We start from the raw sequence: 16993 nt of genomic DNA, 5'->3' as shown, positions 1-16993 counted from the left end.
TGCCTTGAGGTGGTGGTAAAATTTATGCATAAATGGAATAGATTCATGTGACTTAGAAAGGCATCTAGTCACTTTATAGTTCAAGTTCACAGAGATTAAGTGATTTTAGAGTTGGAAAAGACCCGAGGAGCCACATAGTCCAACCCATACACAGCAAGTAATCTTTTTAGTTTTTCTTGAAAATTCTAAAGGCAGGGAACTCATCTTTTGAGGCAGCCCTTTCCATTTTTGGGCAACTTTTAATTATTGGGAAATTTTTCCTGACATTAGACCTAAAATTACCTTGTTTTTACAACCTTACCTATTACTCTTTGTTCTGGTCTCCTCTAATTTCCTCCTGGCAAAACATGTCAAATTCTTTTTAAAATTTTTTTTAAAAATTACTTATTTTAGGGGCAGCTGAGGTGGCACAGTAGATAGAGCACCAGCCCTGGAGTCAGGAGGACCTGAGTTCAGATCCAGCCTCAGACACTTAATAATTACCTAGCTGTATAGCCTTGGGCAAATCACTTAACCCCATTTGCTTTGCAAAAACCTAAAAAAAAGATTATTTATTTTAACAATTTTTTTTGTTTTAAATTTTGAGTTCCAGATTTTCTCCCTCTCCTTTCTTAAGAAGGCAAGCTATATATCAATTATACATGTGAAATCAATCAAAACATTTCCATATTAGCCATATCACCAAAAAAGAGTGAGAAAATTATGCTTCAATTTGTACTCAGAATCCATTAATTCTTTCTCTGGAGGTGGATAACCTTTTTTTTCATCATAAGTCCTTTGGCATTGTCTTGGATCATTGTATTGACCAGAATAGCTAAGTGTTTCACATTTGGTCATCATCACAACATTACTATTACTAGTTTCTAATCTATAGTACTATCCATACAGTAGCCCTCTCATTTCCAGATTGAGAGCAAATGAGAACAGAATACTCTCCAGAATGAATCTGGACCAGTTCACTACTCTCTCAATAATTCATTAATTACCTATTTTCCCTTGTCCCCTCCAGCATTGAGAAATGAAAAACTTAGTATACATTTTTTTATATTACTTCACTCTCTGTGATACCTTTTAACAAAATTTAGTTTTCCTGAATTAGGTCCATTTTTGCTTTTACTTTGACATGATTGCTAAACCTTCCTTTTCGACTTGAAACATAAAAGGATCAATTCCAGTCCTTTATTTTAATTCTATGTGTGCCTTTCTATTTCAGTGTCTCTGTTTACAAAATTTATTGCTGGATTCTAGTTTCTAATTTTTTTTTGCAAGGCAGTGGGGTTAAATGACTTGCCCAAGGTCATACTACTAGGTAATTATTAACTGTCTGAGGTCAAATTTGAGCTCAGGCCCTCCTGACTCCAGGGCCAATGCTCTATCCACTGTGTCACCTAACTGCTCTTCCAGTTTCTAATTAGTTGTGCTATCTACTTCCATTTTATGAGTTAACTCTTTCCATTCTCATTCCCAATTATGATTACTGTATATTGTCTTTCATTCTTTTTTCTTCTTTTATCTTAACTCTTCCTTTATGTCCTGTTTTTCCTCAAAAAGTATTTTCCTTTGGACCACTGTCTCCTTTAATCTAGCTTCCCTTTTATCATTCCCCTTTGCCCCATCTCTTTTCCCCTTCCCCTCCTATTTCCATTAGATTTCTATATCCAGCTGACTGCATTTGTATATTCGTCCCTCATTGAACCAATTCTGATAAGAGTGTGGTTTAAGGGGCAGCTAGGTGGCGTAGTGGATAAAGCACCAGCCCTGGAGTGAGGAGTACCTGGGTTCAAATCTGGTCTCAGACACTTAATAATTACCTAGCTGTGTGGCCTTGGGCAAGCCACTTAACCCCATTTGCCTTGCAAAAAAAAAATCAACCTAAAAAAAAAGTGTGGTTTAAGCATTACTCATCACCCTCTACCCCCCAATTTCCCCACCCCTATAAAAGTTCTTCCTTGTGTACCTCTTAAGAAAAAATTTCCCACTTCTCCCTTCCCCTTCTTAAAACACATCCCTCTTTTTCTTTTGAGATCATTTTAACATAATTAACTCAAACCTGTACCCTCTGTCTGTGTAATAATAATGTTTATCCTTCATTCTCAAAGAAGACCGTGAAGACCATGACATCAGGGAGGTGATGTTATGACAAGTAGGTGAATTGGATTTGAGTGAGGGATGCTGTGCTAAGTCACCAGTCAACCTTTCTCCTCCAGAGTCATCTGGGTCTAGTGGCCAGATATGGATCAGGATGACTGGAGAAGGCCCTGGATGGGAGACAATCAAGGTGAAATAACTTGCCCAATATCACAAAGCTAGTAAGTGGCAAGTACTCCTGATTCCAGGGGCAGTGCACTATCCATTGAACCATCTACCTAACCTGTTTGTATAGAATCCTAATTGTCCTATTAATAAGAAAGTTTTTAGGAGTTACATGTTTCTTCCCACATAGGAATGTAAACAGTTCAACTTTGTTGAGTTTCTTATGATTACTCTTTCGTGTTTACCTTTTTTATGCTTTTTTTTTGAGGGTTTTCTGTCTGAGTGTCAACTTTTCTAAAAATTTATCTCTGATCTTTTCATCAGGAATGCTTGAAAGTATCTTTTTTCATTAAATATCCATTTTTCCCCCTTGAGGGATTATATTCAGTTTTGCTGGTTAGATTATTGGTTGTAATCCTGGCTTCTTTGTCTTCTGGAACATCATGTCCCAAGCCTACCACTACTTTAATGTGGAAGTTGACTGTGGTTCTACAATAATTGAATGTTTTCTTTCTGGCTGTTTGTAATATTTTCTCCTTAACTTAGTAATTCTGAAGTTTGGTTATAATATTCCTGGGAGTCTTTATTTTTAATTCTCTTTCAGAAGGCAATAGGTAGATTCTTTCAATTTCAGTTTTACCCTCTGGATCTAAAAGGTGGGACAATTTTCCTTTATCATTTTCTGAAATATGATATGTAAGCTCATTTTCTGGTAGACCAATAACTCTTAAATTCTATTACCTTGGTCTATTTTCCTGTTCATGTTTTTCCAAATGAAATGTTTCTTATTTTCTTCTTTTTTTCATTCCTTTGACTTTTTAAAAATTGAGTCTTGATGTCTAGTGGAGTCATTGGCTTCCACTTGCTCAATTCTCATTTTTTTTTAGTTTTTTTAGCAAGGGAAATAGGGTTAAGTGGCTTGCCCAAGGCCACATAGCTAGGTTAAGTGTCTGAGGTCGCATTTGAACTCAGGTACTCCTGACTCCAGGACCGGTGCTCTATCCATTGCGCCACCTAGCTGCCCCTCAATTCTCATTTGTAAAGAATTATTTTCTTCAGTAAGATTTTGTACCTTTTTTCCCCCCCATTTTCCATTTGGTCAATTCTACTTTTAAGGAGTTCTTTCCCTTTTCTGCTTTTAAAGGAATTCTTTATTAAAGTGAATTTTTGTGCCTCTTTTACCATTAGGCAAATTTTGTTTTTTAAGGTGTTATTTTCTTCAATATTTTTGTGTGTCGTTTATCAAATTGTTAATTCTCTTTTCATAATTTTCTTACATCATTCTGATTCTCAACCCCCCCCCCCCCACTTTTCCCTCCATCTCTCATCTCTTTTTTTTTTAACTTCTCCAGGAATTCTTGCTAGCCTTGGGTCCAGGTAGTATTTTTCTTTGAAGCTTTGGTTGTAGCTCTTTTCACATTGCTGTCTTCTTCTATATTTATGTTTTGCTTTTCCCTGCCATTGTGGTAGCTTTTTATTGTCAAGTCCTTTTTTTTTTTTGTAGTTTGCTCATTTTCCCCAGCCTATTTCTTCATTTTGAACTTTATGTTAAAATTGGATTTTATTTACTATTGGGGGGTGAGAGTGTTGTGCCAAGCTTTGTGGGGACTGTCACCATTTGCCATGGCATGTCTTGTCACTGGACTTTGACCCTGGATGAGAGGGTGAGGCTGAGGACTTTGCACAGCCCTGCCTCACTTAAATCCAATTCACTCACACATTAAGACTTCACTCTCCTGATGTCACTGGTCCTCTTCGCAAATGAAAACCTGAAGGGTGTTTTGTTGAGGACCTGCAAGTTTTTAGTACTTCCTTGGTGGAATGACCCTGGGAGAGGAGTTGATATTGTTTTCTTGGTCTGGGCTTCTTACCCATGAAGGGCCCCGTTCCCCTGCAACTGAAAGTATCAGTACTCTTCTTCACCCTGGAACTGTGATCTCTCCTCCTGCAATTTCTTGTGCTAGCTTTTCTCTTTGCCTTGGTACTGTAAACAGGGCCCCTGTTCTCTTATGAATGATGACAAGTGCTCCTCCTTACTCTGGAACTGTGAATCATAACTGCTTATGGATAATAGAGTTGCCAATAGAGTGTCTTTGTACTCAGTGCCAGTAAAGGGTCTTCAGGAATTTCTTTTTGATCATTTGTTTGACCCCCCTTTTCATCTCTGGGTTGTCCTAAGAAGCTGCTGCTCCCTGGCTAGCTCTAAGGCTTGCCACTGGTACTGTCAAAGGTCTGGGACTAAACTGATGTTATAGACCTCTCCTGCAGGTTTCCTGATTTGTCTTAGACTGGGAAATTGTCTCTCTCTGACCTTCTTTTTGGCTTCTCCCTTCCAAAATTTGATTTGAGAAGTTATTTTGAAGTTTTTTCAAGGGGGACTTTTGGGAGAGTTCAGCTGGGTCCCCATTTGTATTTCACCCTCTTCTGAGATAGTATTTGTCATGTCTTGTTCCTTCAACCAGTCCATATGTTACAAGAAAAGATGGTCCGTCACCATTCTAGTTGTTCTCCTCTGGACATTCTTTAATCCATCGATGTTCTTAAACCATGGCACCCAGAACTGAACCCAGTATTCAGTATAGTTCTAATGGCACCATTGGTCTCCTAAATGTACTTAGACAGTATTAACTTTTTTGACTGTTTCATTATGTTGCTAGAATATTGAGCTTTTAACCCCCCCAGATCTTTTCCAGCATAACAGGTCTGGAATGATTTGTTACTTTCTTGAAGCTGTGATAACTCTTTTGATTTTGTATAGATATTCACTATTTGTGAATTAAAAGTAATGATTCATTTAGAATTTCCCTAGGAATCAAAATCAAAATCAAGCTCATTGGCTTATATTGTAGTTTACCCTTTCTATTTATCTTCCCCTCTTAAGAAAAAAAATAGATATTTGCTTATCTCTCATTTATATTTCCTATTTTCTATGATCTTTTCAAATTTCACTGATATTTTCTCAGCAATCACAGCTTCAAATTCTTTCTAGACCTAAGGATGTAGTTACTCTGGACCAGGTGATTTGAGTTCATTAAGGGCAGTTAGGTGCTTTCTTACTTGTTCCTTATTTGTGTATCAGCTCTGTTAGTTATTTTTGTTTTGCTATTTCCAGTGTAAAGGTCATTCTCCTTTTTAGAGAAACAAAATAAAAATTGAGCAGATCGTTTTTTTCTCTTATTATCAACATCCCAGCCATCCCATATAAGTTCCTATTCCTTCTTTGTTCCTTTTTTCTCCCAATATAACTAATTCCACTTCCTGCCCTCCCTTCAGTTATACTTAACTTCCCTCATCTCGATTGTTCTGAACTTTTTTGTTTCTGATACTGTTTTTACTATGCTACACTCATATTCATATCAACTCTTCTTTGGCACTTAAAACTCCTCATAACCATGCCTCTTCCAACCTCCCTTGTCATTTTATTTTTTTAAGTTTATTTTTATTTTTTCAGTTAACAAAAATCTAATTTCTTCCCCTTTCAGAGTTATTTGTTTTTATAATATTATTATTGTATAAATTATTCTGGTTCTGCTCACTTCACTCTATATCAGTTCATGTAGTCTTTTTAGGTTCCTCTCAAGCTGCCCCTTTCATTATTTTTTAAAAGCATTTATGAATACATTACTGTTCTATTACAGTCAAATATCATAATTTGTTCAACCATCCCCCAATTGAAGGACATCTCCTTAATTTTCAAGTTTTTGCCACTACAAAAGAAGTGTTTTATTTTTCTACGCATGATTTTTTCCCCTTGTCCTTTCTTCTCAAGCTCCATCCTCCTCCACATACTCTACACTCCAGTAGTATTGGCTAGCAACTTTTTATTTCTCCCTGTGACATTCCTTTGTCCTATGCCGGCTTTGGCTTCTTGTTCTTACTTTTGTTTGCTCCTTTGGGGAGATTAACTGGTCTCTTGGTTTCAGCTCCCTACTCTGTATTGATGATTGCCAAATCTGCTACTTCAGCCAGTCCTTTCATCTGTTCTCTGGTCTTTAATTTTCTACTGCTTATTGGACAGCTTCACATGGACCTTTTGCTAGCTTATCTGAAATTCAGTTCCAAACAGTTTGAGTTCAGAAGCTTTTAGTATTTTTAAATTTAAGATAATAGGATTAAGATCTGGATTAGAGATACTCCTGGAATCTTGTCACACTTATTAACTATTTGGTCAAAGATAAATCGCTTAACCACCCTGAGCAGCTAGGTGGCACAGTGGAGAGAGCACTAGCCTTGAATCCAGGAGGATGGGAGTTTGAATCTGGCCTCAGACCCTTGCTACTTAAGAACTGTGTGACATTAGGCAAGTCAGTTAACCCTGATTGCCCTGCATCCGGGGCCAACTCTAGTCCTGATTCATATCTGGCCACTGGACCCAGATGGCTCTGGAGAGAAAGTGAGGCTGGTGAATTTAGCATAGCACCTCCTCACTCAAATTCAATTCATGTGCTTGTCATGGCATTACCTTCCTGATGTCATGGTCTTCTTTGAAAATGAAGGATAGGAGTGGCTAGGTGGCGCAGTGGATAAAGCACTGGCCCTGGAGTCAGGAGTACCTGGGTTCAAGTCCGGTTTCAGACACTTAATAATTACCTAGCTGTGTGGCCTTGGGCAAGCTACTTAACCCCATTTGCCTTGCAAAAACTTAAAAAAAATGAAGGATAAACATTATTTATAACCCTGGATATCAGTTTTCTCAATATCTAAAATAAGAATATTGGAGTTAATGATTTCGAGGATCAAATTCACCTCTAAATAGTGAAATCTAGAATGATTTCAGTGACTTTTCCAGTAGGCATATAGTCAGAATTCATTGATAAATGAGATATGGAACTGATAAGTTTCATGAAGTGTATCATCAAAAATGACCTCTTTGACATTTGAGGCTACTGAGCACTTCTTCATTGGTACTTTTATCCTTTTACTTCTGTGATGGTATTTCCTGATCTTTCTTCTTGGTTTCCTTTGCTAGTACCTCTTCCTTCTATTCCCAAGCCTGGACATTTCCCAAATAGGTGGCTTCAGAATCTCTTTTTTCCCTTGGTGATCTCATCCACTAGATTTCAATGATTATTTCTATGCAGATGACCATATCCCTAGTTCTAGTTTTGAATACTGGAGGTCCAGCCTTCCATTTCTGAGTATCTCCTGGACCTCTCTATAATTCAAACCTCCTGATACCTCAAACTTAGTAAAAAATTGCCAAGCTTATCTTTTCTTCTATCTTTTTCCTCCCATCCAATCCCCCCAAATGAATGAATGATAGTAAAAGCATTTATTAAGTGCTTACTCTGCAAAATACATGGGATATGTATGGAAAAGTAAGACAGTCCCTCTCTCAAGGATCTCAGAGTCTGAGATCACAGGTTTCAACTTTAAGTCAGATGGATAATCCCCTTTAGAGTGCAGAGATAAAGCAGACCATAAAGCATCTTTTAAAACGTAATTTTTTACTGATAAAATCATATTATTTTCTAATGTTGAAAGTGCCAAGGACTTTGGTGGTGAATTTCTTTTCTGTATCCCAACATCTGTGACTTCAGAACCTGTAGAATCAATTGTCAGCTCACTCTTGGGATGATAGCCACAGAGATCTGGGCTGGGAGGGGCTGCCATTCCCAGGCTTATGGAGAACAGTTGTTTAACACTTGAGGGTTTTAAGGAAGATGAACTGGTTCTCCTCTGTGATTGCTTTCCCTTAATGATTGCTAGGCTTTAGGTGGTGGCTGTGTTCTTAGATCACTCTATCTCCTATAGATCTGGGAAGATGATGGTTGACCTAGGATGGTGATTTCACTTGCTTGGCACGTGTTGACTCTTGTCTGTCCCTCAGGGTGCCTTGTCTCCCTATAGGTGGCAGTTAGTTGACAGTTGGTGGAGATGGCTGTCTGCTTCTCCACATGAGTTGCCACATGGGCTGCAAATAAAAGAATAACAAAATATACCGTCCTGCCTCTTTTTACTTCCCTTTTTCTATTAAAGGTAATGTCATTATTTCGGGCTTGAGGCTTTGCAGTCTTCTATTCTGGACTCCCCACATTTAATTACTTCCTAAATCCTGTTGCCGCTTCTTTAGCAACATTTCACACCTAATCCCTCCTTTCTACTCACTGCCATCACCCTAATTCAGGCCCTTATTACTTTTTTTCCTAGGTTATAGCCTCTCGGCCATTAAGACTTCTGTTCTCTTTTCAGTTGTGTATAGAATAAACTTTAATTCCTCTATTTAGCATTTAAAGTACTCCCTAATCTATAGTCTTGTTTTATACTATTCTCCTCTCATATTCTCTGCTCCTTCAAAACTGTGACTGTTCATATTTCCTAACTTACTTTCCCCCTCTTGCTTCTGAATTTCCTTATATTGTTTTCTGCCAGGAAAAGAATCTCTATGTATTTCCTCTTCCTTCAGGGCTTAGCTCAGGTACCATCCTCTTCATCTTCTCCATTTTATTAGAAACTTCTAATATATCATGAAAAACATTTTACAAATAATATCTATTTTAACTGAGTTCTTCAGTTTTATAAGAACACTAGAAAAATTTCATTTAGCAAAGATAATCAGAGTAGTGAGCCTGATGTTTGTAAAAAGACGTTGTGTTCTTTAAGGAGTTAATTCCTCCTCACCTTTTCTTTTCTTCCTATAGGACTTTGTTAAAGTCTTTTGACATTATCTCTGAGGTTCAATTTCCTCATTTTTAAAAGTGGAAATATTAGCTTCTGTGCTTAGCTTACAGGTATCAAATGAGAGAACGAGTGCAGAAATGCTTTGAAAATTAAAATGCTATATAAATATTATCTTATGACCGTAGAAGCCACTTCAGAACCAGCCACTGGTGGAGGATGGAGAGAAAGGGTAAGATGTAAGAAAGGGTAAAGATGGATTATTATTATTGGAAAAACATGTAATCAAAATAGCATTATCTTGTCTATTATGTTATTATAAAAATAATAATATTTTGGGACCAAAGATAGATGATGTCACAGTATTGATTAAATGATTAAAGAACAATTTATGGTTAGGATAGAAATGTCTAATAAAAAGAAAAATAGATTAGGAAAAAATAAAAATAAATACAGCCTAAAAATTCTTTGATTTTTTTTTTTTGTAGAATTTGAAATATATGCAAGACAATATGTTAAGAGTGGAAAGTGCACTGGCTCTGCAGTAAAGGCTTGGGTTTAGAGCAACTTTAACTCCCCATCTCTGTAAACTTGGGCAAGTCATTTAACTTCCCTATTCCTCAAGCTTTCTCCTCTCTAAATTAGGGAGTTGGATTAGAAGGCTCTGAGGCCCCCTTCCATCTCTAGTTTTGTGATCCTGTATGGTAGGAAAAACTAAACATTTCAAATCAGTATGATTACATGATTTGTTGTTCAAACTCTACCTCCCAGACTCTTAACAAATATTCTCTAAATGATAAAAACAATTAAACCTTGCTTGAGATCTTATGTGGACTTTGAATTTTGACCCAATTCTTAGTTAATTTGCATTGGTTGGTACATAACTGCCCAGTGTATATTCTTTTGTATTTTAGAAAAATAAACCAAAAAGCCATAAGGAAAACATATCTTTTAGGTCAGAATTGTATTGTTTTTGGCTAAAGGCCATTGCAGAAAATTCATTCTGTAACTTTCTAACAGCTATTCTAAGTCCATATGTTTGTTAGCAGGAAAAATTGTGAAGTAGGCTGTGTTTTCCATCTGTCCCATTTTTTTTTACTGCTCCATTTCAGTATCCTAAGGTGCTCATAAAATGTTACAGTTGCCCAGCTCCCCCCCACCCCCCGTGCCCCACCCATATATCCAATTGCCCTCTGTTCTAAACTTTTTCATATTTCCACCTTCATCTGCCAAAAATTTAGTATTCTAATAACCTATTCCTGAGATCCTTTTAAGATTTGGAATCCTTTGGAACTACTTTAAATTAAATTGCTAATAGATTAATAGTGAGTATTTTTTTGAGTGTAAAGATAACAGTATTTAGATTCTCTAACACTAGGCATATGACTTTGGATAAGTTACTTCTCTTCTCTATTTCTAACCTTAGGATATGTAATAGTGATGTTGTGAGAAAAATATTTTGTATCCATAGAGCACTATATAAATATGAGCTATTATCCTTCTTTAGATATTATTTGCCCAGTGGTCTCTAGCTAATAAATGGCAGACCCAGGTGATAGCTTTCCTCAGGTATTTGAAAGGCCATCCCTCAAAAGAGGGATTTGCCTTGTTCTGCTTCCTCCTTGAGTGCAAAACTAGCAGTGGGTAAAAATTAAAAAGAGGGTTAGATTTAGGCTTGGTGTGAGGAAAAGCTAAATGAACCAGTGGGTCTTCCTGCCTATCTCCCAAGGTCTTCAAACAAAGACTAGGTGAGAACTGTTTAGGGTTGTTGTACAAGGTATTTGACTTTGGCTCCTATTGGAATTGGCAAGCAGTCCCCTGAAGGGCATTGTGACAACAGGTTGTGATGACTTTGGGGTAACACGTGTGCCTCCTTGCTGGCAAGGACTAATGAAAGATTCTGAGGTGAACTGAGGACAGGAATTCACCTGACTGGGCCTCCCAAGACCAGATAATCACATAAAAATAATGATTTGAAATTGGGTGAAGAATGTTTTAGAAAGGGGAGAGAATGAGCTCTGGAAGGAGTCTTTTAGGAAATTAATGCAGTAGGTAAGGCAGCAGGATATTGAGTGCTCAAACTAGGGTGATGGGAGTGGAAGAGTGGGCAGATGGGAGAGCCAGTGTAGACCTAGAACTCACCTAGGTAACAGATAAGTTTATTGGTGGTGGGGGGGAACAGTTCCACCTTGGGACTAATAAACAGCATATACCTTTCTTTAGTTTTTCTGCTTGCTCTAGCCATATCCCTGTGTTCAGTCAGGTTGTTAGGTCAGAGTTCCTGTCAACAACTGCATCTGCAGAGGGGGGAGTGATTTTTCAGATTTTAGAACCCGTAATTTAAAAAAATATATGCAACATATGGTAAATATAGAAACAATATCCTGTCACCTAACAGGTGCATTTATAATCCCTATCAGATTGCTTTCTGTCTTGGAGAAGGAGAAAATAGAGGAATTATTAAAAAAAAGAAGAGATAGCAGCTGTCAGAAAAGTCTGTGGTGCCAAATCTTGACCCTGTAAATTTACCTTTTTATGTTTCTCTTATTTTAATAGTATTTATTTTTTCCAGTTACATATAAAAATACTTTTTAACATTCATTTTTGTAAAATTTTGAATTCCAAAATTTTTTCTTCCCTCTCCAAGATAGCAAGCAATCTAGTATAGATTATACATGTACAATTGTGTTAAACATGTTTCCATATTAGTCATGTTGTGAAAGAAGAATCAGAACAAAAGGGAAAAACCAAGAGAAGGAAAAAATAAAAAAAAGTTTTGAAAAAATAAAAATAGTATGCTTTGACCTGCATTCATTCTCTGGCATTTTCTATCACAAGTCTTATAGAATTGTCTTTGATTACTCTACTACCTCTTCTTATGGGAAAGGCTAGTATAGTTGATTAGAAACTTTTAGTTTTAAAAAACACATAATACACTGTTACTGTTTGGAGGGCATCTAGGAGGTGCAGTGGATAGAGCACTGGCCTTGATATCAGGAGGACAGGAGTTTGAATCCAGCCTAAGACATTGTCTGTGTGACCTTGGGCAAGTCACTTAACCCTGACTGCCTCACATCCAGGGCCATCTTCAGTTGTCCTGATTCATATCTGGCCATTGGACCCAGATGGCTTTGGAGGAGAAAATTGAGGCTGGTGGCTTAGTACACCACCACCTTATTCAAATCCAATTCATGTGCTTGTCATAGCCATCACCTCCCTGAAGTCATGGTCTTCTTCTAGAATGAAGGACAAAACATTATTATTTGAGGGTCACCATAGCTGCCAAAAAGTAGTCTCACTTTTGCCTTTTCCAGTCAGAAACAACTATGACTCTTTTCTCATAGTTCTGTTTTCACCTGTTAGACTGTTTGGATCAATTCTTTCACCTTTAGTCCTTTGTCTTCACTTCCCCTTCCATTCCTCTCCAAAGACTTAGCAAATCTAGGAACATTTACAGTCATTCAAAACCATGGAGAACTTTTTACGTAAAAAAATCAATACCAATTGGAAAAAATATACAACTGCATAGTGAATATGAAAGCTCCATGGAATAGATATAAGGAAGTTCTATGGAGAAAAATCCCAATCTTCATACATAGGGGATTGAAGAGAGAAGGGCACCCTTAGCCTCTTGCCTGTACAGTCAGTAGGTGAAAAATTACACTCCCCCTCGGTCATGCTTTGATCCAAATGATGTTTTACCGGTGTTGGTCTGCCTATCGAGCTCATCTGCTCTTCTAAGCTTTACTCATCTTTCAGTTCCCAAAACTGTGAAGCTGCCAGATCTCATTTCTTGACCCCCAAACTACATTCAGCCATTTTAAATAGTCTTCTTCAGGGCTATTATAACTATTATTATTATTATTATTATTTATTAACTATTATAACTATTATAACTTCATTAACTCATGAGAGCTTGAGAAATGCTTATAATACATTATGAAAATTACAATCTTATAGTGATCTGGTATATTCAGATAGTTTGGATCCTTGTTTTTCTTTATCTCTTTATCTCTTTTAGTGTCCTTTTCCCAATCTAGGTAATATTGATTTTATGTGGTTTTTAGATTTGTAAAAAGAAATGTCAACAATCAAAATTAATGAAAAGTCAGCTCAACCTACTCTAGAAAAGAAATCACATAAAATATTATTTTGGAAGTAGTCAATGGAAATTGTTTTAAATTAAAAATAAAAGAGTAATTGAATGATGCTTATCCATGATGTTGAGTTCATTTGACTTGTTTTTCCAAAGGGTTGTAATATCAGTAGATTCAAGGTAAGCTCCTACATGCTTTCTATTCTTTTTACTAGATAGTAATTTGGTATTCTGCTTTGTGGAAACCACTCAAACTTTAGATGTAGATGAAAGTTTTGTAGTTAGAAGTTTAAAAAAAATAAGACTAAATACGAACTTTTTTCAAATATTTTATATTTATCAAATATCTTATATTTTTTTACTTTGAAACATTTATTTTTCATATGAAATCCAAGGCTTATTGTTAAGGAAAAAGTGTGGTTTGGAATTAGGTTTTGTATTTAGAATTTCTTGTTGTTGTTGCTTTTTGGTTTTTGCAAGGCATTGGGTTTAAGTGACTTTACCAAAGTCACACAGCTAGGTAATTATTAAGTGTCTGAGTCAGGATTTGAACTCAGGCCATCCTGACTCCAGGGCTAGTGCTCTATTCACTGTGCCACCTAGCTGCCCCCGTATTTAGAATTAAGATGTTTGTTTTCTGTTCTTAACAAGTCCTGGACACATATCTATTTAAAAATATCATTAGTGTATTATGTACAAGGTTATATCTATCTTTAAGGATTATCTTTGATGCTATACTTTGCTCATGCATGCATAGAGCATGGGTTGAATGTTCAGGCACACCTTGGTGAGGGGGGCATTATCATTGCTACTGTATGCATGCATTCATCTTCACAGGAAATATGGAGACAGGATGCTGCAGTGGAAAAAAGATGAGCTGTACCTAGATGCAAGAGGTCAGACTCTTAAGTAGTGGCTCTGAAAGGTACTGGCTTACCCTATGATTTGCAGCAAGTCTCTTTACCTAAATAAACCTCAGTTTTCTAATCTGTAAAATCTCTTGAGAGGAGAGATTGTTCTGTCTTTGCAACTATCACTCAGCATAGTCTGGGAGGAGAAGATGCTCAGGCTTTCTGGCTAAAATAGAAATAATTGCTACTTAGATTCACTCTGAGCCAATCAGGGTTGAAACAGTGACTAAGTGGGACTTGGCCTGGGATCTGTTGTTGACCTATCTATGAGAACTGGAATGATTTAGGTTAAGGCTTGGTCCTTAAGAAAGAAATCTAGCTGGCAAATCCCAAGATATATTCTGAAGTTTCAGCTAACAAAATTTACATTCATTTGGGCAGAGTATCTTCGAGTAAGGGAGTGATATCTTATGTGATTGCCCAGCCCTTTCTTGCTTAAATCCACTTCATTTTCATGTTGCAAATGTGACAACACTGACCCCCTTCAGCTTCACAGGGTTGTTGTGAGGAAAGTGATTGGAGAACCTTAAAACACTATACTAAACTCACGTTTAGATCTTTTTTTTTTTTTTAAGCAAGGCAATGGGGTTAAGTGACTTGCCCAAAGCCACACAACTAGGTAATTATTAAGTGTCTGAGACCTGATTTGAACTCAGGTACTCCTGACTCCAGGGCCTGTGCTCTATCCACTGCGCCACCTAGTTGCCTCTCATGTTTAGATTTTTTAGAAGTACTTTCCTTTTCAAGCTACTAAAACTTAAAAATTGCACTGATATTTTTGAAACACTGTATATCAATCAGTGGTTCAATGAATATTTCCCAAATGCTTATGCATGTGGCACTGCATGAAATGCCAGAGATACAGTGACAAAAAGTAATGCAATGATCCCTCAAGGTGGTTTAAAGTTTACTGGGGAAGCAACTTACATATTTAAGTTTGTACATAATATGTATAAATGATTACATGATTGTCTGGGGAATAACTGCTTTGTACCAGCAGATGGAGAACATCAGGAGAGATTTGATGTAGAAGTTGGCACTTCTGTTGAGACTTGAAAGATATCAGGATGTATCAGCAGTAGAAGTGGACAGAGGGCATTCTAGTATGAGGGACAGCCAATGGCAAGATACAGAGTATCGTGTGCAAGTATTGCCATCCCATTTTACAGATGAGGAAGCTGGACACCAGAGAGGTTATGTTACTTGCCCACAGTCATACAGCTAGATGTGAAAGCTGAGATTCTAGCATAAATATCCTGACTCTTGGTCCAGGACTTTTGGCAAAATACTATCTCATCTAATGATTTAAAGTTCCAATACCCCAGTTTGTACTTCTAAAAGTATAAAACTTTGAGAAGACCACATTATTAAAAATATTGTAAGGTATGTGTAGCTATATTGATTGTTAGAGTTTCACGAGAACCAATCAAATTATATGACACATTTTTGTAATCTAAATGGTGATTCATAGATCATTTTTAATATAATTCTTGATTTTATAGTCAAGTTGTGAATTACATGAATTGTTGGATGTCATATCTTTCAGTGAAGACAAGATTTTAAGTTGTTGGAAAATATGCAACTAAAATTTTTTACTTTGTTTTATATATTTATATTACATATTTATAATATATTTATATTTATATATATTTTCTTGAATTACTATTATGTTAACTAGATAATCTATTGCTATTGAATGGATTTGTAATTTCCAACACTTACTTTGACCAGTATGATAAAAATCTGAAATGTTTGCAGAATGGAATATTCTGACTGATTTAACTTTAACTAAAGATTTGTTTGAACCATTAACTTTCTTATACTAAATATATTTGTATACTTTTCTGCCTTCATAACAAAAGTATGCTGAGTATAATCTAATCTGCACTTGATGAATTAAGATCTTATTCTGAACATGAGTTTTCTTAAACAGGAATACATGGTAGTAATAGTATATAGTATAATGATGGTGAATTCAATTAAAAATTTACTAAATTTTACTTTTAGTTTAAAGGTAAGGATATACCTGCCATGCTTAAGTCACTGTGCTTCTCTCTGTGTATAAAAGATGAAAAATTATAGTTTCTGTCCTCAAAGAGTTTATGATCTGATTAGAGGCACTGCATGTACACAGAAGCATGATATAAAGCACCTTCTTGAAAGGTAAAGTTTAAATAATTGCCCAATCAAAGTGCAATGAACACTGGATTTGGAGTGAGGAGATGGGTACAGATTTCAGAATTGCCACTTATTATTATATAATCACTTTGTGCAAATCATCTCATCTCACTTTCCTCATCTGCAAAATGACAACACAGAAACCCATATGGTCTTTCAGGTTATTGACAGTTCTAAATACTGCAAATTTGAACTCATAATTGTGGGGTTGGAATCAGGGAAGGAGCCTTAACAGTATAGCTATAACTTTGAATGGGTCTTGAAAGAAGAGAAGGAGCCTGTGCAAATGAATGTTGATATGGAAAGAGGAGAAATTAGGAAAGCTTAATAACTCAGTTTGACTTGAAGGTGTGCAAAGTGGAGTAGTATGAAACAAGTCTGGAAAGGTAAGTTGGAACTAGCTCTTGGAGACCTTTGAATGCCAGGCCCAAGATTTGATATTTTATCCCATAGGTAATGGGGAAGCACTGAAGGTATTTTTAAAAGGAGTAAGTGATAATGGTCAGACTTAAGTACAGACAGGAAGCAACAAAAACAAGTAGAATTCTATTTAACTTCAAATTTAACTGTTCAAAAGGTCTGATTTAGATTTGCATAAGCAGAAATAAAAGGATGACTGGGAAAAATATTGTAATGTAGATTTGGCAAATAATTGGGGGGAATTGAAGACGCAGCAAAGTAAAAAGGTTTGCCTGAATTAATAAAGTCCTAGAGGACTTTTTTAATTCTTCAAAAGGTCTTTGATTTCATCAGTGTAGGTACTTTTTATTCATTGCTGCCAATTGCAACCCCCTTTACACTTTGGTTTATTACTTGCTATGACTTACATCTACACAAATATATATATGTAATAAGCATATGTGTCAGCATGTCTACATATGTATATAATGTATTATCTCTAATATATATGGCTAGTTTTTTGGTGATAAGCCTCTCA

General features: G+C 36.3%; 1 protein-coding gene and 1 long non-coding RNA gene across 5 annotated transcripts in view; one reads left to right on the top strand and one right to left on the bottom strand.

Moving 5' to 3' along the window:
- The window catches only part of ATG10 (autophagy related 10), a 319260-nt gene that overhangs the window by 816 nt on the left and 301451 nt on the right, over nt 1-16993 (top strand). Inside the window, exon 1 of one of the 2 annotated variants that reach the window (XM_074200727.1) lies at nt 8725-9103. The exons of the other annotated variant lie outside the window; for it this stretch is intronic. Within the exon in view, the coding sequence (XP_074056828.1) occupies nt 9029-9103 (75 nt within the window). The 5' untranslated portion in view covers nt 8725-9028. Of the gene's footprint in view, nt 1-8724; nt 9104-16993 lie in introns of those variants that run through there. 2 annotated transcript variants of the gene reach the window in all.
- Nucleotides 1-16993, bottom strand: part of LOC141497886 (uncharacterized) — a 120619-nt gene that overhangs the window by 79786 nt on the left and 23840 nt on the right. The window contains exons 3-4 of one of the 3 annotated variants that reach the window (XR_012471481.1): nt 11085-11168; nt 7731-8167 (exon numbers count right to left, since the gene is read on the bottom strand). The exons of 1 other annotated variant lie outside the window; for it this stretch is intronic. This is a non-coding gene — a long non-coding RNA (uncharacterized LOC141497886). Of the gene's footprint in view, nt 1-7730; nt 8168-11084; nt 11169-16993 lie in introns of those variants that run through there. One more of the 3 variants, XR_012471482.1, reaches the window with a different exon arrangement.

The sequence above is a fragment of the Macrotis lagotis genome, chromosome X, assembly GCF_037893015.1.
Source record: "Macrotis lagotis isolate mMagLag1 chromosome X, bilby.v1.9.chrom.fasta, whole genome shotgun sequence".
NCBI classification, from domain to species: domain Eukaryota; kingdom Metazoa; phylum Chordata; class Mammalia; order Peramelemorphia; family Peramelidae; genus Macrotis; species Macrotis lagotis.
The sequence above is the reverse complement of the archived record's forward strand: the minus strand, read 5'-3'. Positions and strand labels throughout refer to the sequence as shown.